General features: G+C 49.8%; 2 protein-coding genes across 2 annotated transcripts in view; both read right to left on the bottom strand.

The window, feature by feature from the left end:
* Positions 1-2,150, bottom strand: part of GAS2L1 (growth arrest specific 2 like 1) — an 11,603-nt gene extending 9,453 nt beyond the window's left edge. The window contains exon 1 of the mRNA XM_026088364.1: positions 1,857-2,150. The gene's annotated coding sequence lies outside the window, so the exon portion shown is untranslated. The remainder of the gene's footprint in view (positions 1-1,856) is intronic.
* A 49-nt stretch (positions 2,151-2,199) lies between these two features.
* On the bottom strand, positions 2,200-22,392 carry EWSR1 (EWS RNA binding protein 1; the record flags this gene model as incomplete). The annotated part of the gene is made up of 16 exons (XM_026088363.1): positions 2,200-2,604; positions 2,994-3,261; positions 3,927-4,024; positions 4,422-4,599; positions 4,713-4,835; positions 5,266-5,395; positions 6,049-6,167; positions 7,127-7,159; positions 7,694-7,731; positions 10,563-10,743; positions 11,276-11,490; positions 12,257-12,424; positions 13,785-13,971; positions 19,473-19,596; positions 21,931-21,982; positions 22,229-22,392. Coding segments are annotated over 16 exons (2,118 nt in total), but the record flags the coding sequence as incomplete, so codon positions are not given.

The raw sequence follows: 22,392 nt of genomic DNA, 5'->3' as shown, positions 1-22,392 counted from the left end.
CGGGAAGTTGGAGGCGGCCCAAAAAGGGCCGGGAAAAGCCCGGCAGATGGGAGCGGCGGGGCGGGGGCCCGGCCCGGCCACAGGCGCGCGGCTGCGGCGCGCACACAGCGCCCACCCACGCGCGGCTCCCGCACGCACACGCACACGCGCGCACACGCGCACACACACGGCTCCCACGCGTGCACACACACGCGCACACGCGCACCCCCGGGGCAGTGCTATGGTCAGGGCTCTGCAAGGCCTGTGCAGGGCTACGGGGGAGCTGGGGCACCTGGACACCCACATCCCCCACGGGCAGCAGGGGCAGAGTGGGGCGAGTGGAGCCAGTGGGTCAGACTGGGGCAACTGGGGCCAGTGGGTCAGACTGGGGCAGCTGGGGCCAGCCTGGGGCACCTCACCCCCGCAGGCGCAGCCGCCCCCGTCACCCCTACGCTGGTCTCCCAGTGCTGCCCTGTGCCGTGCCCTCATCCCAGCCTGGCGCCCCGAAACCCACCGAGAGCCCCCCCGTGCCCCGGAGTCGCCCGCAGGGTCTGGTGGGGGTCCCAGAGGGGGGTTCACCCCAGGGGCGAGGGGGGGCCCAGCTGCCCTCTCCCGGCACTCTGCTGGGTGCACAGAGGCCCCCAACCCGCTCTGGGTGCTGGGGCGCACGGGGACCGCCCCCCCCCCACCCCAGCACCCACCTCCGGGGCAAGCGGCTCCAGGAGGGGACGAGGCAGCAGGAGGATGCTCAGCATGGGAGCAGGATTCGGCCCCCAGCTCCCAGGCAGAGGCCCGGGCAGCTCCGCTGAGCTTTGCYGGAGAGGCCGGGCCTGGCAGCAACCTTTGAGATGGGGAAACTGAGGCACGGGGCAGGACGAGGCGTTTGCCCGCGGTGGGGCCAGCTGCAGCCCCAAGGGGCTCCGGCTCCGCTCCCGGGGCTYGCTGCCCCCCCAAACCCGGCTCTCCCCAGGGAGGCCGGCAGAAACAGCGAGGCCACTTCTGCTCCCTCCCGGCCCTTTCCTGGAAACGCTCGCGGCCCGAGCGGCAGCGGCGCCTCTTCAATTATTAACCAGCGGCAGAAGAGGCGCAGAGCACCCGGTCCAGACGCTGGGTCATCGGCTCGGGAAGCACCTCTGGGGCTGCTCGGGAAGCTGGGCCAGAGGGGGGGGGCATGAGGAGCACCCCGAGCTCGGGCAGGGCTGCGGAGCCCCGGCAGGTTCGGCAGCAGGGTCCTGAGCGAGCGCGGCACGGGGTTTCTCGCCAAACGACCCCCCCCGCCTCCAGCCCCGGGGAGAAACCTCCGAAAGCTGCAGGCCAGCTCCCAAACTCACATGCGTGGCTCTCCCGGGTACGAGGCATTGGGTTGAAGGTGCTGGCTTTTCCACGCCTCCTCCCCGGCAGCCCCCTCCTCGCCCCCAAAGCCGGACCGGGCTCCGGCTCGGAGATCAGCACCTCATTCCCCCCCTCAAAGCTCTAACCCAGCTAAAGGGAGCAGGTTGCCATCCGCGTTTCACCGGCAAAGCGCGACGTCCCGGGGGAGCCGAGAGCCCACAGCCTTCCCGCCATGGCAACCTCCCCGGCTGCGTTTTTTCCCACCAAGCCTCCGCTCCTCTCCCCCGGGAAGGCGGCGGAGCGCAGGCACCGCTCTGCGGAGCACTGCAGCCTGGCAACGGCTTGGTGCATAACCAACACCCTTACGGGAGCCAGGCCCAGAGTCGCAGCTCGCACCCAGCACCAAAGCCTGGGTGCCGCCATTCCAGGCCTGGGGCTGAGCCTGCAGGCAGCTGCCTGCTGTTTCCCTGCCGTAACCCAGCCTTCAAGCACTGCCCACCCTCCTTTCGGATGTTTGCTGTTCAAGCTCGAGCTCCAGGACTCACCGGAGTTATCCCAATGCTTGGGCAACAAGGTGACAGCCACCGGTGACRCCCAAGCCAAGGGCCCGGCCAGCCCACGCTCCGATTTACAGCCAGGATGCAACAAGTCCAGCGGGATCACTGAAACCCCGCCGTCATTTTCACCCCGACCACGCAGGGCAGGCGCTAGGGGCTGCTAAATCACGGCGCCTCGCTTTGCTCCTCCGCGGCCTCCTCCGTTACGGCAGCTTTCCCATCCAGGCTCCCCGGCTGCGACAATCCCCGCAGGAGGCCGGCGGCGAGATCCCGGCTCCCGGCGCGGGGCTGGTGCTCCGGGCCGAAGGTGCTCAAGAGAGGCCAGAAGTGGTACGTTTATAAACATTGGGAATTTTATTTTAAAAAAACATCACAACCATTAACATCGTTACAGTTAGTCGCCGCCTCTGGGATTTGCACACGATGATACGAGAGCATGCTCACAACAACGGTTTCGCATCCGGTTTAGTTTTAGTTAAACAACCATTTTTAAAAGGAAAAAAAAAAAAAAAACTCGGCACACTACCCTTGAACTCGGTTTTAATGTTTCTCCACAAATGGTGAAAAATACTAAAGTACAGACAAGGAATAATCATAATGTTGTGGCCAACATTATAAATATGGAATTATAAATTTAAAACATTTTCTGGTTTAAAAAATAAATCTGGTAGTAAATGCAGCTCCGCGGGTCTGCCTCTAGTAGGGCCGGTCTCTGCGCTCCTGGCGGTGCTCACCCCTGCAAGCGGAGAGGCCGGGTCAGCGGCAGCTCCCGAGGAGCGGGCCCTCTCCCAGCGGCTCTTCCCGCGGAGCCGGAGGGAAGGCACGCTCCCCACCCGTGTCGAAGGGGGATCTAAAACCGATGGGGCCGACTGTAGAAATGAGGGGCCCTGGAGACCCCCCTCTCCCCCCACCACTGCTTCCGCGTAGCACTTTCTACGGGTGTTGCTGGCTTTGGGGTTGCTCCGTCCAACAGTGTTTTCCCAACCGACCGAGCTGCTCCCGTTGAGGTGCCAAACCTCCCCTTCCGCCCTTGCGGACACTTCAGTTTGCCCCTTTTCCCAGGTGGTTTGCCCAGATGGCAGCTCTCGACCCCTCAACCCATTCTCCTCTCACGCCCGTACGTACTTGTCCATTTTTCCTGGTCCTCCGCGCCTTCCACCTCTGCCTCCGCCTCCCATCTGTTCCATGAGTGGTCCAGGCGGGCCCCCAGGTCCTCCTCCTCGCCGTCCTCCTCCTCCATATCCACCTCGATCCATCCCCCGGCCCCCTCTGAATCCACCTCTGTCTCCACCACGGCCACCTCTGAACATGCCACCAGGTCCCCCACGGTCCATGAGGCCACCTCCTCTTCCGCCTCTCATGCCCCCGGGGCCACCTCTACCGCGGTCTCCACCTGGGAGAGAGGAAAAGATTCACAGGAAAGAGCAACCTGAGAGCAAGAGCCCACCTACTCTGGACACTTCTCCAGCCTTTCAAACTCTTGTCCCTTCACAGGAAATTTGTGGCCCAAGAGCTGGTGGGAAACCCCGAAGGCAAACAACTTTGCAAGACAAGATCCACTCTGCTCATTGTTGGCTTCCACATGAGAGCAGTTGGGCCCAGGGACTGCAGAATCAAACGGATGAGGCCACTGGCTGAAGCCAGAAGTGACTGAAGCCAAACCGCAGCAGCTCCAAAGTCTCACTGAGCTTCTCCTCCAGAGCCAGGAGAGACAGGGCTGACAAAGAGGTCACTACCTGGGAGCAACAAGGTGACAGTGCTGCTTTGGGGAACTGGAGCACTGAAAACCGCCCCAAGGAAGAGGCTTGGCAGTTCAAGACGAGCTGGAAAGYGCAGGAGAGAGAGGGCAGAGCACAGCGCTTCCAGTCTCCATCTCGCAGCTCAACGAGGGACCTTTCCCCAGTAGCTCCCAGGGTTGGAAGCAGCCACTCCCTTGAACTTCTGCATGAGGAGTCCCAAACCGCGCTCAGGGCAGCTCACTGCCTTTACGGCTATCTTGGCAGCATCAGCGCCTACAGCACAAGCCCTTCCCAGCTGTGAACATTGCCACACACATACCTGGAGGGGGAAAAGGCGGTGGCAGAAACCCTTCTGGTTTAGGAGCCTTGCACTGATTACACTCCGTTCTCCAGGCGAAGTTCTGGTTTCCACATCCCCTAGACAAAACCACCAGTCAGCAAAGACTGCAAACGCATTCCTGGTTAAGCGCCACCGCTCAGAAGCGCCGCCTGGGCGTTAACGGGAGAGCACAGCGCCTCGGAGGTGGTCAGCAGGACCCGGGGCGAGCCCCTTGGCCCGAATTAGTCGGCGTGCCATGCGGTGGCGCGGCTGTCTGCAGGGTTACGCTGCAACGTGGATAAAAGGACCTGGGCCTTGGTGCTCTGAGCTAAAAATAACCATTTTCACCACACGGGAGTAGCTACTACATAGGTAGCACGTTCACAGGTACCTGCTGCAACACGTGGAAGAGATGAAGGCGGCATGGGACAGTGCTGCGTATCCGCCCAAGCAGAGAGGGGAGTTTCTGGGCAGGGACAGCAACCCGGTACTTACGGATTGGGACACTGCCAGTCTCCGGCTCGGTGCTGGACGCTCCCACCGGAGGGGTTTCCTCTGGATCCCCGGGGCCCTCTTGAGGAGAAGCCACCTCTGTCTCCACCTCTGCCTCCCATCCGGCCCATGGGACCACTCGGACCGCCAGGACCCCCTGGACCACCAGGACCCCCTGGACCTGAAAGGAAGACTCCATTAACTCCAGCAACAGTTGAAGGACAGGCTGTAACTCAGCAGCTGTTACAACTTTGGCTTTGCCCTTTTGGGGCCTGGGGGAGCTGGATAACTTACCTCCGCGGAGCGGGGGAGGCATTCCCCGCTGCTCGCGTGGCGGCATCCCGCCTCTCATGCTGTTCATCGGGCCCTTCTTCCGCGTGAGGGTAACTTTGATCTTGCTCCCCTGGAAATCCTTTCCTAGAACGAATACAAGGGCAAGCGCCTCATTTTGTGCCGTGAGCTTCCGCTATTTACTGGACCCAGATACCACATACATCTTTCTACCAGGGTACGGAAGTGCGCGGAGTCACTAATTGCACAGAAGGTTTCACCCAAGTGTCAAAGGGCAAAATTCCACCTGTGGGACTAAGATAAAATCTAGTTATAGGAGAGTAATGGGGGAAAGGAGCCTAGGCTACTGTGGACAACCATGACCCAAAGCAGCACGCTTACCTGTTCCAGTTAAAACCAAGAACTTTTTAGGCAAAAGCCTGCATGATAATCTAGAGCCAGCTTCAAACGACTATTACGCACTGAGGACAGAAATGCCCACTTCTATCAGCCAAGAATTTAGCCAGGAAATCTTGAACAAAGTGATTCCACCACAGAACACGCTTCACGGACTCACCGTCAAACCATTCCACAGCTGTTTTGGCAGTAGATGGGTCATCATAGGATACCGTGGCATCTCCTTTCGGTTTGCCGGTTTCCTTGTCAATGTAGAGGTGTATCATAGGCTGCCCAGTCCTCTTGTTCATCTGGCAGGAAATCAAAAGAGCATCTCAAATCACATCTCCCCCGCAAGCTGAGTGACGACTCTCTCCTCTGTTCCGCTATTCAACCTGAGACAACAGGCGTCCTAAGCACACCTCATTTTGGCAAGTCCATGGCAGAAGAAAGGGCCCCTCTGGCTCACCTCCTGCAGCAGCTACTGCCCAGATAACCAAACCGGCCCAAAAAAGGGCTGCCTGGCACACAAGCCTCTCCTGAACGCACCTGGCAGTGCCAGAAATGGGCTATGAAGAAGTAGAGTGAATAGTGAACACTCTCCTCTCGCGCTCCTCCATCTCTCTCCAGCCATCCCGATCCCCCCAGCCTGCCAGCAGCAGATCCACAGGAGCACAATTCCTCCGCTTCGAGGATGTGAGCGTTGCTGCTTCTGCAAGTCCAACTGGGAAGCCAAAGGACAAATCCTGCACAGGTTCTTCCGGAAAGCCTGAACTACAGGTTATCTCCAGGCTGTGGCCATCTTACTGCCCCACTAGCAGGAGACCTGCCCAGTTCCTGGATAAGAAGGCTTAAAGGGAAACGATCGATATGGTGGTAGGAAGGAGTGGGCAATCCCTTTCCACCACCCTCTATCATCTGGAGATATGCTGGCATTAACCTGCGCGCACATGTTCTTCCTCACCTTGACAACACCACACTGCTTGAAGAAGTCTGCCAGATCCTCCAGGGTCACATTATCATTGAGTCCCTGCACATAAACTGAACTGTTGTCTGAGTCCTCATCTGGGTCCATAGGTGGGCCTAGGAGAGAATTCACAGTGTCACGACAGTAAGGGAAAACAAGGGAATTCAAAACAGCGGTGTACTTTATCAGGTCACCCCCTACGCGGGCTGCTGCTTGCCTTTCAGTGAGCGTCTTTATAAAGTGACATGAAAATCCCGGCGCTGAGCAGTGATTCTGCAACGCCTCCTAAACGCAGGGAGGGAGAACTGCACTGAACGGCACGGCCGAATGCCTGGAAAGACCTTGGCTTTAGCAGGCACGAGCCGGCCTGTCTCCCACCGCCTGTTTTGGTTTATTCCTGTGCAGCAGCCGGATAGAGACCCACCCGGTGCAGTGTAAACTACATGGTTAAGCCACTTGGTTATAACGGGAGATATCTAAGATGAGACATAAGGGGAAACTTTTGTGCGCAAAAGACACGACGTGTGTGAGGTTCTGCATCCTTTGGGCTCCTGCACAGACATTGAGCCCTTCCTCGCTGCACTAACCATCCCTTCCGTCAGCAGAGAAATATGCTGATCCCGGAAGACTGATGCATAACTACCAAACACATCGGCACAGCAGGAAGCAAAGAGCTATACGCCTACAGGCCGGGGGTGGCGGGACAAGGCAGGAGACTACCAGACAAGCTCCAGTCTAACGCAGCCTGAAGTTTGCTTTTTGCTGTACCAAACAGCTACCGGTGAGCTACTCAAAAAGACCACCCGCTTCCCATGGAGAGGGGCAAACATCTCACAAACGTCGGCAGTTTTCCACCAGTCCAGGTGTTCTGACAAATCCGGAACACAAAAATAAATGAAACAGCCATAAAGAGACTGTAAATGGCTGAGCATCCTTGCGCTTCTTCTCCAGGAGGGCAAGTAACAGGGCTACGACCTCTACGGGGCAACGGCCCTTGTCCGGAGCAGAGACCGAGCACAGAAGGTCTTAAATCTCACAGACTCAGGAGAGAGGCTGAGCAGTTGTTTGCAATTACCTAAATCAAGGTCTGGTCCTTCTTCCATGTGTCCTGCCAGTCAGGAGAGAATCATAAAAAGCTGTGTTAGTGCACGTCTTGCAGGCTGAAGAACTGACACACACAATACTATCTACTTATAACCACCATTCGATGGCATCGGTTAAACTCAAATTGACCTGCATTGCCGAAATGTCAGCAATGCACCTTTCACTTGGTGATCGGTTTGCTATTTTTAGCAGCCTTTCAAAACCATTAACCACTATTACACTTTTTAATGCTTTACCAGGCCAATCGGTTTTAAGTTTATTAAAAAAAAAAAAAAGTTACTTTAAAAAATTTTTTTTTATTAAATCCAAACCATTTATTTTCCCCAAATTACAGAAGTGGTTTCAATTCTTCCAAGTTACCCTGTGTCCTGTAACCGCATACCCCTAGGCATTGCCGGCAGTACCCATTACAGTCTTGTTGCATATGTCATTTTAACCACTTATCAAACTAAATAAAAATTACACTTTTTTCTAAAAACTGACTGCATTTTTTTTTTTTTTTTTTTAACACTATCCATTGTAATGCTCAAAAACTTACCACCAGGCTTATTGAAGCCACCTCGCTCTCCAGCGCTGCTGGGGGGATAAACGAAGAAATGAAGGCCTTTCCCTTTACAAAGCCAGTACCGCTGTGAGCCTCTGCGGCTCACTGGGAAGAAGGGCACTGGCTAAACATCTCCAAACAATGCATCTGTCTCTCTCTCTCTCATCTCGTCACTATGCCTTTCTTCAGGGCAGCTCGCTCAATTTTCCTTTACGTACACAACCTCGCTTGTCTGGTTTTAGACACCCACTTTCGCTGTCGGTACCCTTTCGTTACTCGTAGCGGTATTAGCAGTGCAATACTTGGCAAAAAAAACCCCGCGTTTTCGAGCGTTACGAATTGCGCTTTTCTTTAAAAGGAAGCGCCAGGCCGCTCGCCGGGCAGCTCCCTCCCCTCCGTGTGTACATAAAGGTGCACCCTCAGCCTCTCGCAGCAGGAGAGCGAAGCGAGCCCGCAGGTCCCTAACATTAACAGTTAAAAAGGCAGGAGACAACCACACGCGATACCTACAACACAGTTCAGATGACATTTCCGCTAAAACCTCGGTATAAAGCCATACATTCAGGTCGCTACTGAATTTAACAAGTCTCTGTGGAAGGAGAACTTACAGAATACAGCGAGGGCTCGAAGGCCTGGGGTGCAGCTTTGTGGACACAGACCAGAACGGAAGATTTCGGCACACGCCAATGCAAACTCACGGCCGCAGCTTTCAGCAAAAGCTTTGGCTAAAGCTTTCGGTTTATGACYGCTTTCAAGTGCTGGTTGATTAGGAAAATGCCACCTGAAAAGGATTTTTGCGTTTCTTTTGCTTTTTGGGAAGACAGAAGTCGTTTTGAAGGAGACGAGCAGAGGAGGGAGAGCACCACCTATTTTCTAGCAAGTATTGCACCTCTAATACTGGAAAAAAAAGTTGTCAATACACAGTTTCAAGCTGTTGCATGCAGCTTTGCCTCCTTTTGTTAAAGTACACACCATATATGTAATGTCTCTCTTTTTAAACACATACTTTTACACTTTTTAATGTTACACAATTCTAAAGTAGTATACCTCCTCTGGTTTTATTACCAAAAAACAAGTACGCAGTTACCAAAGTTACAGAAGGATTCCATTTATACAATGAATACATTTGGTTAAAAATATTCTATGTATATTTTTCCTCTCCATATGGACACCGTGTCTAGTCCCACTTTTCATTATGCTGCCGGCTGAGTACTGAGTACGGGTACTTTTTAAGTATTGAAGTGTATACAAGGCTCTCACTTTGTAACCTGTAGCATATAAATGCGACAAAGCATGTTAAAAAGTTTCCATGTTTAACAGCCAATGAAAATATAAAATAATTGAGTCAATGAAAAAGGGCATGTTAATAACATCGAGCTCCTTACCTGCTGGAGACACTGAAATCCATCACCACAGCATGATAAGAAGGGCCGAGTTCCCCTACCTGCCCTTGGTGTTCAGGGAAAAGCCGCCTTTTCTACGGACAGCAGAAAATCTATGTCCATAAAGCAGGGGGCCCTTTCGAATGGTCTAGTCAAGCGGAAATCACTACATACGTAATTTAATCTCGCATTACAGGTGTGATTAGAGGCAGATGGCAAATCTTTTGCAGTGAGCAGCTCTGAAGGGACTAGAAATTTTAAGTTGTGATGATAGATATTTCAAGTGTCTACATCTACTTTAAACCGTTAGAGATAAATACATCATGGGTGAAATCTTTATACAGAACCATGGAATTCTGTTCCACTCGTGCCAATTCAAGCCAAATGTATTCCAACATGAGTAAATCTTTTTCTTCTATTTCCGTGTACCGGATAGTTGCATTTCTCTGATAAAGATTTCATGCCACTTCAATTCATTTTGACAGAGCTATGCAGAATGGGACTGTAACTTGCCCAAACTCTGGTTGCCACCAGGTTGTAAAACAGCTTAATAAGTTGCCCAGCCGCAAGAAGCTGCAATTCCAGCTGCCCTGCCAAATCCAAGGGGTGGCACTTTGCATCCCACGCCGTGTTTCCCCTGCGCATCTATGGGCACTCTGCATAGCTCCGAACGACGTTGCGAAGGGATAGAACACACACAAAGCGACACCTTCCTTCTCTTATTAGCCTTTGGTATTAGTCCACCTTCCTCACCTTTATTAAAACAGACACCACAGACAGGGAGACAAACTGCTGACCTGAAGGCGCAGGTTTACTAAACCAGGTTTTGCCATCAGTTAAAATGGCCAAACTGATTTAGACCACCCGAAAGCTCCAAGGGGGAGCAGTCCTGGAAGTCAAGTCAGAGCTTTGCACATTCTCGGGGCCTTCCTGCACACTCCAACCAAGCTCTAAGTACTCCGGCCACTCAAAGCCATGGCTTCAACAGCAGCAATCTGCCCCACACGTACGCTTACGACAGTAGCTCTGCATGCTACTTCTAAGGTCGAGAGGCTGACAGTGTAACACGAGGCTGACACGAGGCTTCCGCCTTGTACATACCTGAACTGTCAAGATCCCCGTTAGCGAGGCACAGGAAGTGACTCCTGGACCCGGCGGAAGGTTTGTGTGTGTTCGATCCAAAGTTACTGTTAAACCCCGCAGAGGATTTCACCTCTGCACGACCACGAAGGGAGCTGAAAGTTCCAGGTTTAGCAATACCCGTAATTGCCCCGTGCCCAACCAGCTGCAGGAAAAATAAAAACGGATCCTGCTCCTATTTCCCCCTAGGATAACATTTCCATGGATTAGAAGCAATGCTGCTATAGAGATTTGCTCCATGGAAGTACGGCTGGGATTGTCAACCTTTCAGTCCCCTCTTTCCATTTCAAATCCTATGGGTAAAACAGATTTAGGTAAAAGGAGAAAAGATTTGCTCTTACCCCATTCCACCGCGTCCTCCTCCCCGCCCACCTCTGCTCATGCCTCCGCGATCATATCCCCCTCTTCCCCTGCCCCGGTTATCAGGGCCGCTCATGTTCCGGTTCTCTCCTGGGCCTGAAAAGCCTCCGGATTCCTGTCCGTATACATTCATACTGCTAGGATGGTCCTGACGGAACGAACCTGAGGAAGTTTGTAATGGAAATGTTAGGCAGCTGCAGACAAGAGCGGATCTAAGCTGCCTGTCCCCTCTTAAGCCTTTTCTTCCCCCCTGCTTTCAGCATCAGAACGTAATTAGTATCCCCAGAGAATTGTTTGCCACAGTTCCTATAGCGACAGTGCTGTTTAAAGAAAGACGCACCGCTCTCCATTTGCGGGACCAAGTCTTAAGTTAGACACTATCAGTCCAAACTCTCCAGAACCATCACCTGGCGATACACGGTTGCTTACACCAAGTCTTGCCCCCATATTTYTGAGCGTTTCAACCACCCGTTCGCTCTCACCACCCCAAGGCCACCATCACCATTTGCTACCGAGCCAGGCGAGCCAGTCTGCGGTGAGAAAGGGCAAACCCAGCTGCAGCACGCTCTCCCTTCGACGCGGTCGCAAGCCGAGACCCTCTAGACCCAAACGACAAACGCAAAACCTCTTTCCGCACGCGGGCCGCCGAAACCAACCCTTCCGCCGATAAGCACGCGGCTCGAAGCGCACTCACTCTGTTGGCCGTAGCTGCTGCTCTGCTGGCTATACTGGCTTGGCGCCTGGCTGTAGGATCCGGTCTGGGGCGGGTAACTAGTTGGCGGCGGCTGCTGGCCGTAGCTGCTTTGCTGGCCGTAGCTAGTCTGTTGTCCATAGGTGCTCTGTTGCCCGTAGGTGCTCTGCTGGGAGTAAGTGCTCTGATCGTAACTGCTTGGCTGCGTAGAGGAATAGCTGAAAGACAAAAGCATTAAAAACATGGAAAGATAAGCCAATTTGCTGGAACATGCGCCTTAGACTGCAGGAGTGTCTCACTAGAGAGCAATGCAATTTTAAGCCCTATGCGCTACTGAAAAACATTTAAAAAGGTGAAGTGAGCCTGTGGAGTGTGATGGCAGGAGAAAAAATAAACCTGACTGATTTTGCTTTTCGCAGTTTACGTGACCATTCTCAATTCACGCATAACTCTAGAAAGAGGCTAAAGCGTCAGGGTAAAAATCAGTGGCAATGCAGATAACAGGCTTCACTTCTGCCTTGGCACTGAAATATTCTCAGCTGATGGATAATAAAACAGTTTTGCTTCACGTAGTTCAGGCTTTCAGAATTTCAAAACATGCATTCTGGAAGTCAGCATCAACACCATACCTAACAGCGGTTATTAAGGATACCTGAGGGCAAGAGGAGAGCCCCTTGTCAAAACCACATCTAAGGAGGTGGCAAAAGGTCACCCTCACACTCCATATCTAGGAAATTTCTTAAAAGCATCTGTCATTTTTGCCTTGTTACTGCAAATACGCACGCATAGACATCYGTTCACTCACTCATAGCCTCATCTTCCTTATGAGAAGAAGTACCCCAACAAGAATCACAGCTCCCTTCCCCCAGGACAGCAAACCTCCCTTTAAATTCATATAAAATCCCTTCCAAAAAACATTTTGCCCAAGCTAAGCCCAAAGTTCCAACACCAGCGGCACCAGGCTTAGCTTTCCAYGGGAATTACCTGGTAGGAGGATAGGATGGAGGCGCAGTGACTGGCTGCATAGGGTAGCTGGCAGGCACCTGAGGATAACTGTAGTTACTCTGCCCATACCCTAGGCTGGGCTGGCTGTAGCCTGTCGTACTCGATTGCGGCTGGCTAGTCTCTGCCGGTTTGCTGCCATCCTGGGGTCTAAAAAGCAATATTGAACAATGAGGAAACCCCGGTACAAACCTCCTTCCGCGGCAGCAACTAAGGCACTCGGATCCCCCCMCMCACACACACACTATAGCGAGGTGCTACCCGTTTCTTGTGCAAGCGTTACAAACCGGCATCAAATCAGTGTCAGTCATTCTGACAGCAGCTAATATACGATAGTTACATACGAAACATTTTGCCACCTGCTGACTGGTAATTTATACACTCCCCTGCCACCGGGAAAGGCCTGGGCAACATCATTAACAGAGCACTTCAAGAGCACTAAAGCTTCTGTTTACCAGCCGCGCTGTGAAACCTAAGGCAAGGGATTTAGACTTTGGCTCTAGAATGAATCAAGGATGCGAAACGGCCAGGGAAGTCGATGAGCAACGCTGCCGCTCCACTCTAGCTGCTTTGCACAACGCTCGTAAACCATTAGCTCAAAAGCAGCCAGAAACTTGGTCAGTTAAAGGCATCGTTGTTTGGCTGAGAATCCAGGGCAATGAGATATTGCCCCATAGACGTTATCCGGTGAATGGAAAGCAATGTTCAGTATGAACTCTCAAGGCCTGAAAATTAAGAGAATTCTTGCACATAATTCACACTTCCCCTTCTTTCATATTTGTTCCTTTCCTGTTTATAATCTCACAGTGTTTCTCAGAGCCAAGTAAAAACAATTAAACTGCTTTTGTTGTACAAGCTGGAAAATTATTCATTCTAAATGACATCAGAACCAATATTTCAAGCATTATCTGAAAGATAGGGACAGAGCTGTGTTAAGCTCTATCTTTCCTAATCAAAGCAGTTACTGCAAACATCAGGTAAATGAATGAAGCAGCTTTTACTTACTCTTAAATAAGGTTCTATTATGTATTCTAAAAATTTCCTGTACTGAGCAAACAATTAGGCTAAACATGCTATCAGCAGTGTCCAGGCACAAGCAATTTAAAAAGCAAATTGTCTTCCGCACACGCACCTATTCAAATCACAGTACGTAACATTATCCTAGGTAACCCCGTGACTCAGAGATCAGATCAGACACTGCTCAACCGGCTGTTTTACATCACGAGTCAAGCGGCCGTTTTTGCTGGCCGGTTGCTCTTCCCATCGCACGATAACAGTGCCGACTCACTAGGTCCGAGCAGGAGCGACCTACACGGCTTCCCGGGGCCTCGAAATGGTGGTGGGATCACATGCGGCAAGAGCAAAGCTCAAACACGACAGGCAGAGGAAAGGCAGGCGCAAAACCAGGGGGCCCCGGTTCGCCCGGCGGTGGCCCCGGGTTCACCCAAAAGGTTCTCTTCAACAGCAGAGCAAAAACGGCCTTAGGAGGAAGAGAGAAAAGAGATGTTACCTTGCAGGTGCGGATGCGGCTGGCTGCTGCCCATAGGTTGGGTAGGCAGGCTGGGTGCCGTAAGCGGACGGGGCTGCGTAAGAAGCCTGCGTGGTGGTAACCGTAGCGGTGTTAGTATCGTAGGCGGCTGTGCCGTACCCCTGCACGGGCTGACTATACGCCGGGGGGGCAGTCGGGGTAGTATAACCTGGAACAAACGACAGCCGCGTCAGATTAGCTCGTCGACCTCCTTCCAGCATCTCAGACTATTTTACTTCATGGTTCATGGTTTATCGAGACCTCAGAAACTGCACAGATTTTACCGTTTCAAGAATATTACACGTAACCTCAAAATGACACGCTAACCCGTGCTACCCCTGGCGCCTTCCTCAGATAACCCCCGCAAAGGGAAACCTCAGCCTACACCCCCAGCTCTGTCGTCACCAGCTCAGCCCAGGGGAGCCAAAAACCACATTCCGGGACCTTACGGAAAGTCACCTTTCAACCAGCATCTACAGACTGATGGTTTACAGCTACCGAAACTCAACGCTCAAGTAACAAAGCACGGAGAGGACAAGCCGAGGCATGCAGAGCCTTCTGAAAGCCAGAAGACAAGACAAAGCTCCTGTTCGTAAAACAAATGCAATTGATTAAAAAAAAAAGGTTCAATCCCATCCTTTCAGCGGTTTTGAAAAAATGAAAGCACAAAATGACACAAGCCTGGCTTAAGAGGTCTTCTGGAGCCACTTACAAAGTATTGTTTTGAATCAGTAATTCTAAAAACAAAAGAAAACTGCTTTGCTTTTGCACTAACTTAAGGGAGGCCAAAAAAGAAATACCCGGTAGCTCCTTATGTTTTATATATCTCTGTTTTACTTAGAATTTCACAGTTTGCTTTAGGTGAAAAGCTTAAAGTTCATATAAATATATTTCGGAACAGCTGTCCAAGAATATCTGAGATCCCAAATGACCTCCATTTAGATTAGTCTTTCCAGCAGCCACCGTGGGATAATTTACCCAACCATTTGGCTTGACACAAAGATGAAAATGAGGAATTAACTTGTTTTTTTTTCCCCTCTCCTCCAGTTAAGAAACTTTCAAGCAGCTTTTCAAATCATGAAACAAAAGACTGCACGAAAAACTTTACCAATTAAAAATACTGTCAGCAGACGCCGACTTACTAAAAATATAAAACTTTGATTGCCAAAGAGCAGCCAACTGGTCTCCGTCTTATGGATGTGTCCTTACTTGCATCAATTAAGATAACAGCTTCTCCTTTGCTTGTTATTTTTATTAAACATAAGACATTGGTGATGTACTCTTCCTTCTAATTATACAGCATTTCAGACAAATTGCGCTGTAGCTTTTTATTTCAATTCCCCAATTTGCAAAGAGAAAGCGCTTCCAGCAGGGTAAAGCGGATGAATCTGCCGCTCCTTCCCCTTCTTCGACCGTGCCCTCCCAAAGCACCTTCCCAGCTTGCTGCGCTTTGCCGGTATCCTGCTAAAACTCGGGCCCCTTCCTAACTGCTCCGACTAGCAAGTAAAGAGGAAGAGACATGAGAAGAGGAAGTTCACGCAGCGCAGAAGTTCATGAAAAACAAGCCTCGGTTTTCTGTCCTGCCTGTTATTCTCGAGTTTGCTCCGGATCCTGATGAAGGAGCTCCGAGCGGGCAGAATTTTGTCCATTTTGTTGCAACCACTTCAGCTAAAGGACATTGCCTGCTCCCACAAGCCTCGTTTCTTCTACGCGTGGCCTACCAAAGCGATTACGCTACTGTTCTCCCAACGAATGCCCGTAGGCTAACTTCCCCATCACGGTTCTGCCAGCCTGGAAGCATTAAAACAAGAGAGAAAACTTGTCTCCCACCAGGCAATAACTGCGTGAACCACCAGCAAATCAGTTCTCAAAATCATTCAATCATTCATTTTTGCTGAGGGGCTCTCTGAAAAGCAAAGTCCTGTTCCGAGTGTTACTGAAAAGGGCGAATGCAACAACGCTGAACGGGATAAAACAAGCATCATTTAGAGCCTCAGACAAATTTAAGCAGCCCCAACGCTTAAGGCGAGCCACCCACGGCATTTCCACCACGACTAACCAACACCAAAAGTTAAGGGAACCCTTATTTCAAGTGCTTGAAGCCTGAAGACTTACTAAAAATGCCTACGGCTTGCAATAAGGTTAGTTCTAAAGTGAGCGGCATGGAAACCAAAGCCCTCGAGTCTCCGTGTCACCCCGGGCGAGCCTTGTCACAGGTAAGAGGCACAGAGAGGTCTTCCCAAGTCGGACCCCTCTGGGACAGTTAGTGCCAACATCACCCCTCAAATCTAAGGAGCGAGCTGGTTTCCTAAGATCTAGCTCTGCACAGTCATTAGAATAAAAGGGGAAAAAAGATTATCCTGAATTTTAACGCTTCGGCTCTGGCTGGAGCATTTTGCTTGCGAAAACGTGCCTAACGGGAAGTTTCCGTACAAACGGAAAGGGCAGTGATTTAAAATCCCCCGGGCCTAAATTCTCATTTCAACGACTCCGTTTAGATACCCAGAAAATCCTCAAGACCTGTATGTGAGGGGGAAAATTAACATTACATCCCCTCTCTGTCCTCCCCCCATGACTTAGTAAGATACATAGAGAGGCTGCAGAACAGATACGCTAAGAAAAAAGTAACCGAAGAACTTTGATAACCTGCTTTAAGAAGTCCAGTTACGTGGCTCAGTTTCCTCTCAAAGCACCCAAGCCTGCAAGCAAAACCCTTACTGAAGTCTACAAATCCTTCACGCGGAGGGGAAGCTTGCGGGATTCGGTCCTCAGAGCACGCCGACTACAAGTGATACCGGATTCAGAGAGATTTATTCTGAAATACGCAGGCTTCACGTCAGCTAGCAGCAGTTTTGGGAGGATTCTCTCTGATGCGAGCAGTATTCAAAGCTACCCATGGGGTCTACGCGCCCAAAGAAGCAGCCGCTACCCTCCCTCTGCACTATTTTCACGTAAAAGATTATTGCAGTAGCCAATACCTCTACGGCTGTGTTAATTTCAAATTCTGAATATATAAAAATTTTATATATATATACATATATATAAAATATATATATATATATTCCTAAATTTCACAGGTAAAAAGAGAAATAGGGGCTGGTTATTCGTGGAGAGTAACTCCCACTTAGCTAGTTAAAGTGGATTCATACTTGGATATCCGAAATTACATACTTGCCCCCAAATGACATTTTTACAAATCCAATAATTTCAGCAGATGCAACTCTTATTTACTCTCAGAATTCATGCTTAGATGCCGCAGTGATTAAAGAGCAAACCACGACCGCAGATTTGATGGTGCCGATTAATCCTCTAATCCACTTTCTGCCCGAGGAGCTGCGGACAAGCCTACAGGCTCACGACCCCGAAACCCCTCTCCTTCGTATTGAAGCAACCAGACGACTCCAAGACACCTTTTCCTACAGCCGCAGGAGGGAAGCGGCGTAACCTCTGCGTTAACTCTCACCTCGGGCAGCCCGAGAGGAACGTCAGCAACGGCAGATTGCTTCAGACCGAAAGAGGTCCGCAGGGCGGTTAAAGCAGCCCCAATCTGAGGCAATGAGGTGACACAGAGGAACCGGCTCTGCCGTTCTTGCAGGGTCCAGGAGGGTGCATCTGCCCAGGATTTGGATTTCCCTGACAACAACAGCATCTCGCAAAAAAATAGACCGTTAAGACAAAAAGGCACCCCGCTTTTAAGTAATTCCAGACGTTCCCTCCGCTACAAAAAGTCAATCCCTAGGAAAAATGAATTGAAATTCAATGTAAAAATTGCAAGTCTCTTTGGGCACCGAGATGTACGCCCCAGGCAACACCATGGGCTTTGTTTAGAATGAAAAGCCAAAATGAGTATTAGGAAGAGCGAGAGAGAGAGAAAAACTGGCTTTCAGCACTACCTGCTTCATTTGCACAGCTCCGACTCTTCGGGGAGAGGCAGGTACCGGAAGGATAAGTACAGTCTGGCTCTCTGCCTTGAGGATAACATAAACCGTTCTGCCACGAACAACTGCTACATGGATTGAGGCAAATAATATTTGCAGGCCTGATAGGATCTTCCCTTTGACCACTTTCTAAGTTTTCTTTTTGGATGAAAAACATGAAGCTTTTTGCCTAAAAACGAAGCTGTACAGGCCAGATGCCTAATTTATTATTCCTCCAGCAAGCATACCCTCGAATCAGAGGGACAAGCGAAAACATAACCAGTAGAACCTCCTGCGACCCTTGCAGGACTGGAATCAATAGTAAGGACTAAGGGACTCGAGCATTTCTAAGAAAGAAATCTTGGAAGCTTACAACTCCGTTCTCCTACTGGTTTATGTCTATATACTGTTAAAAGGAAAGAAAAAACCCATAGATAGTCTGCAGTGACACTGGCTAAAGGCTACTTGGTTTTTGTTCTGCAGGACACAAAGTAACTGCCAGGCAGAAACTTTCCTCATCCGTAAAGATGTTTAATACTAAAGCGCTGTATAATTGGATATACTATAGGATAGTTTTTTCCCCTCTACATCTTCCTTGTGAAGCTTTCTCCAACGGTCCTTCATAATAAAGGATAGATCTGCAGAAAATGGTACTCAGAGCATTGCTTGGAGGAAAGTTTGTATTCTTTTTCAATGACTCCTGAATAGTCCAGTCCAAATATGAAGAACGTCTCAACAGTTTCTTTTCAACATTAAGACATTTGCACAAAACTCCAGAGCATACGTTGGAATAGTTTACAGAGCACTTATGAACACGTGACGTATGCATCTGCACTGGAAACCCAAAGACATAACATGGAACATGCAAAGGTGGTGGTCAGGACATCCGGACACGTCTAACCATGCTGTTTACCCTTTAGGAAATGATACGACAACGGGCTCGGATTCACCTGAAACCTCTTGGCACGGCTGTCATCATGGCTTAGGAAGCTTTAGCCATAAAGTTCGCCGCTCAGAGGAGCTTTTCAAAGACGCTCGTTTTAGAGACGTGGAACTTGCAAAGAGCATTACATCCTAGCAAATTCTTACTGTGATATTGTGTGTGCGTGCGCACATTGCGATGCTGCGTATTTTTAGCGCTAAAAACAAGTGACACCTAAAGGGTTAACATCACAAGTTTAGACGGGATGAGACAGCATTTCTCCATGCAAGAGCGAGCAGGATAGTCAAACCTGTACTGGTCCCTTCTACTGTGGGAAGCACAAGACAAAAAGTAGAGGGTACACTATCAGAACAGGCACACAGTCGCTTTCACTGATTCGATTTTCAGGCAACTGAAGTGTTCAGGGAAAAGGGTGCCTGCACAGGTTCAAAAGCAGCCAGAGTACACATTCCCAAGGAGCGCTGCTGCGCAGCCCCTGTTTGCTTTACTCTTTTTTTTTTTTTAAGTAAAGTACATTCTGTAGCCATGCTTAGTTCCACAGCATAAACCAGCACCCAGAAGGTTGCCTGAAAAAATTAAACGGGTATGTTTGTTTACTCCTGGCACGCAGCCCACCCACATCTTAGCATCGCCTTAAACTGCCCTTCCCTCAAGGAAGGCTCTCAAGGGAAGAAATCCTTTCCACATCAAAGCAGCCCAGAGTAATTCAGTACGGTTTAGGCCGGAATTCCCCAATATAGATAAGCTAAAGCCTTTAGCTCAACTCTTTCCCCAATATAAATAAAGTCTTGCAGGCGTAGCGGCTCTTACCGGTCGGAGGCTGCCCGTAAGAAGTTGCATACGCAGTCTGCCCATACGTTGCAGTTGTTTGAGGCTGCGTGTAGCTGACGTCAGTGGGTTGTCCGTAAGTTCCGTAACTCTGTTGCCCATAAGTCTGCTCCAAAGACGATAGGAATTGAATTCGTGAACAGAAGCGACTCACACGTATTGCACAGACATACACACACTGTTCTGGTGATGTACACAGACCAGGGGATCTGTGTTACCCGAGGCACTGAAAAGCAAACTGAGTCAAGCCAAGGCTACCGTGGAAGTTTAGGTGCTACCGCAAATTTCAGTTCAGATCTGTAATGAAGTCACGGACGCGGTTTTTCAGTGCCACGACTGGAGGGATATCTTCTTAAATTTGCACAAAACACCTCTGCTCTATGCGAAGCAAAACACGAAAACATCCGGCTCGTAATTACCTAGGCACACAGGAACATCAGATACTTCCCCAAGTAACCTGAAACAGCGGCAGTGGGACTGCTAAGAGGGCAGAACTGCACTAAGTAAAATAAACTCAGCCACTTCAACGCAAAACTGCTTCAGCATTAACTAGGAGGAACCTATTTAAGCTCTCAATTAAGAACATTCTTTATGCCCACTTTTCAACAGTCTTAAAAATAGGAGACTATTTAGGCACCTGAGGCCAGGATTAGCATAAGCATCCTAGGGTTTACCGTTCTCCAAACTGTTCCAGTTAGGGCTACTTCTATTTTAGTGCCTTTGCAAGGAAGCACTCGGTAAGAAAGCAGCTCTCAATTCACACCTTACCTGAAGTTCACTTTCAAGTATAGGCAATCACTAAAGAACTGCTTCCGTACCTCGTCTTGCTCAGTCCCCAGGGCGGCAGCACTGCGAGGCGACTCTTCAGCCACGGCAATCTGAGCAGCAGCTCAGGGTGACTGGATTAGTGCCGAGCTGCTGGTGCTGCACTTTTACCAGCTTAAGAGCTAACTACCCTGAGCCCTGTGCCACCGGCCAGCTGGCTCCAACTTCAGGCACCAGCCGATTTCAAACAGATCTGCGCGGTCAACAGTTTGGTTTAGGATAAATCTCTAGTTACAGCTCAAAAAGCAGCATGAAGACAAGCCTTAATGCCTAGATTCTTAAAGCTATTTAATGATTTAAGTGAGAGCTGGGAACCTAAATGCCTTTTTGGATCTAAGCTGATATCTCAGCCAGTCTCACTAAACTCAAGCCACATCTTAACCAAGAGTAGAAAAGCTTTGACCAGACTCGATTTTTTCCCCACCTGTCAAAGTTCACTACATCAAGAGGCAGGAAACGCTGCAAACCTCCCATGGCTATCTGCCTACAGCTGAGTTTGAGTTGTGTCAGTCTCGCACTAAAAGGATGTTGACGAGGTCTGTTTTTCTACGTTTGCCAGACTGTTTTCACTTACTTTTCTGCGTAACCTCTACATTCAAAAGTGGTTCTTGGAATTGTTCTGTCTCAGTATATTTATTCAACATAAAAGTTGTTGCGGTCACCCTTTCGGATAACCCAAACGCCAAGACCAAACCTTCTGCTCCTCCTGTAACAGCGATATTTTTACAAAGGTCGTTCTTACGCTGCAGCAGGAACAAGAGCTCGCGTATTCACACCACCTCATCCACCTCAGACTAGCTCGCCCAGGTACCAGCAGCACGCAGCGTGGCACAGGTAGTCCGACCAGGCACGGTTAAGTTAGGCCACGCTCGGCTCCACAGCGCTGCAGCTAAGCTACTACCACTACTGGAATAAACCAATCTGAAGCTGCTCCGTAAGGCTGCAACATTATAACGGAGTCATTTTTGTTTTCATAATGTAGACATACTCTTGGGAGGCAGGTTCTTCCCCCTGAAAAAGAAGCTATCCAGTGATGCAGGGGAAAATTAACCAAGGCTACTTTTTAAGGAGAAAAGTGATCTTTAAAAAGCACACTCGGAATGTGTATACAAATACATTTTTAACAACTTGGACCCTGAGGATTGAAAAAGCATCATTTAATTAATCTCTTAAAGATCATTGTCGTTTTGCAGTCTAGTCAACTGAAAACATTAGTAGTTTTAGCAATAATACCTCAATGAAAAACCATTCTCTCCTCCAGCTGCTGCAATTTCACAAATGGCATTTCCTCTTTTCTCCTACGCTGCCGAGTAAAACGCCCACCAACACGTTGGTGTCAAAAGTACACCAAGCATGAGGTTTTTATAATTCTCTCAGCAACCACAATCTTAGGCTAGGAAATGTTAAGAAAGAAGGGGACTGTTGAAACTCCTTGATTTTTAGGTTGTTTTCACTTTAGGAAAGCAGTTCAGATTGCGTGGGAAGCTACAAGACAACTTCTTAATGATGGATTTTGACACTGAAGTTCAATGTTTTTCATGGCTGGCAGAGCCCTACGTAGTTTACTGGAAGATATGTGATTCAGTAGCAATTATAAAGCTGTTCCGTGTTTTACCTGGGTGGTCTGTGCATATCCTTGAGCTGGCTGAGGTGCATACGCGCTGTAGCTGTAAAATGAATTTAAAGACATTTATAATGCAGCTCCATATGCCTGACTTCTGTAACACATGTATCACACAAGACAACTTTCAAGTATCCAAATGATTTCTGCTGAAATCCCACGGCAATACAGAATCTAAAATTTAAAGGAGAACCATAGGACCTGCACATATACTTGAGTTAAGGCTAAACCACAATTATTACATACTTATGCCTTTTTAGAACACAGAGGATAAGACCATAATGCTACTTACCCCTGCTGGGCTGCAGCTTGGCTATAGGTACTATAATCTACGAGAAAAAAAAAAAAAAGGAAGGTTGAAAAGACAGTTAACAAAATTAACAGCGTAAGAGCAGGGCAGCTGCTGGAATTTCCTCCGGCAGCTTGAAAGGAGAAAGAACTGCTATAAACCACTGG

The sequence above is a fragment of the Apteryx rowi genome, unplaced genomic scaffold, assembly GCF_003343035.1.
Source record: "Apteryx rowi isolate R43461 unplaced genomic scaffold, aptRow1 scaffold_768, whole genome shotgun sequence".
NCBI lineage: Eukaryota > Metazoa > Chordata > Aves > Apterygiformes > Apterygidae > Apteryx > Apteryx rowi.
Note: the sequence above shows the minus strand (reverse complement) of the source record. Positions and strands in the feature narration are given on the sequence as shown.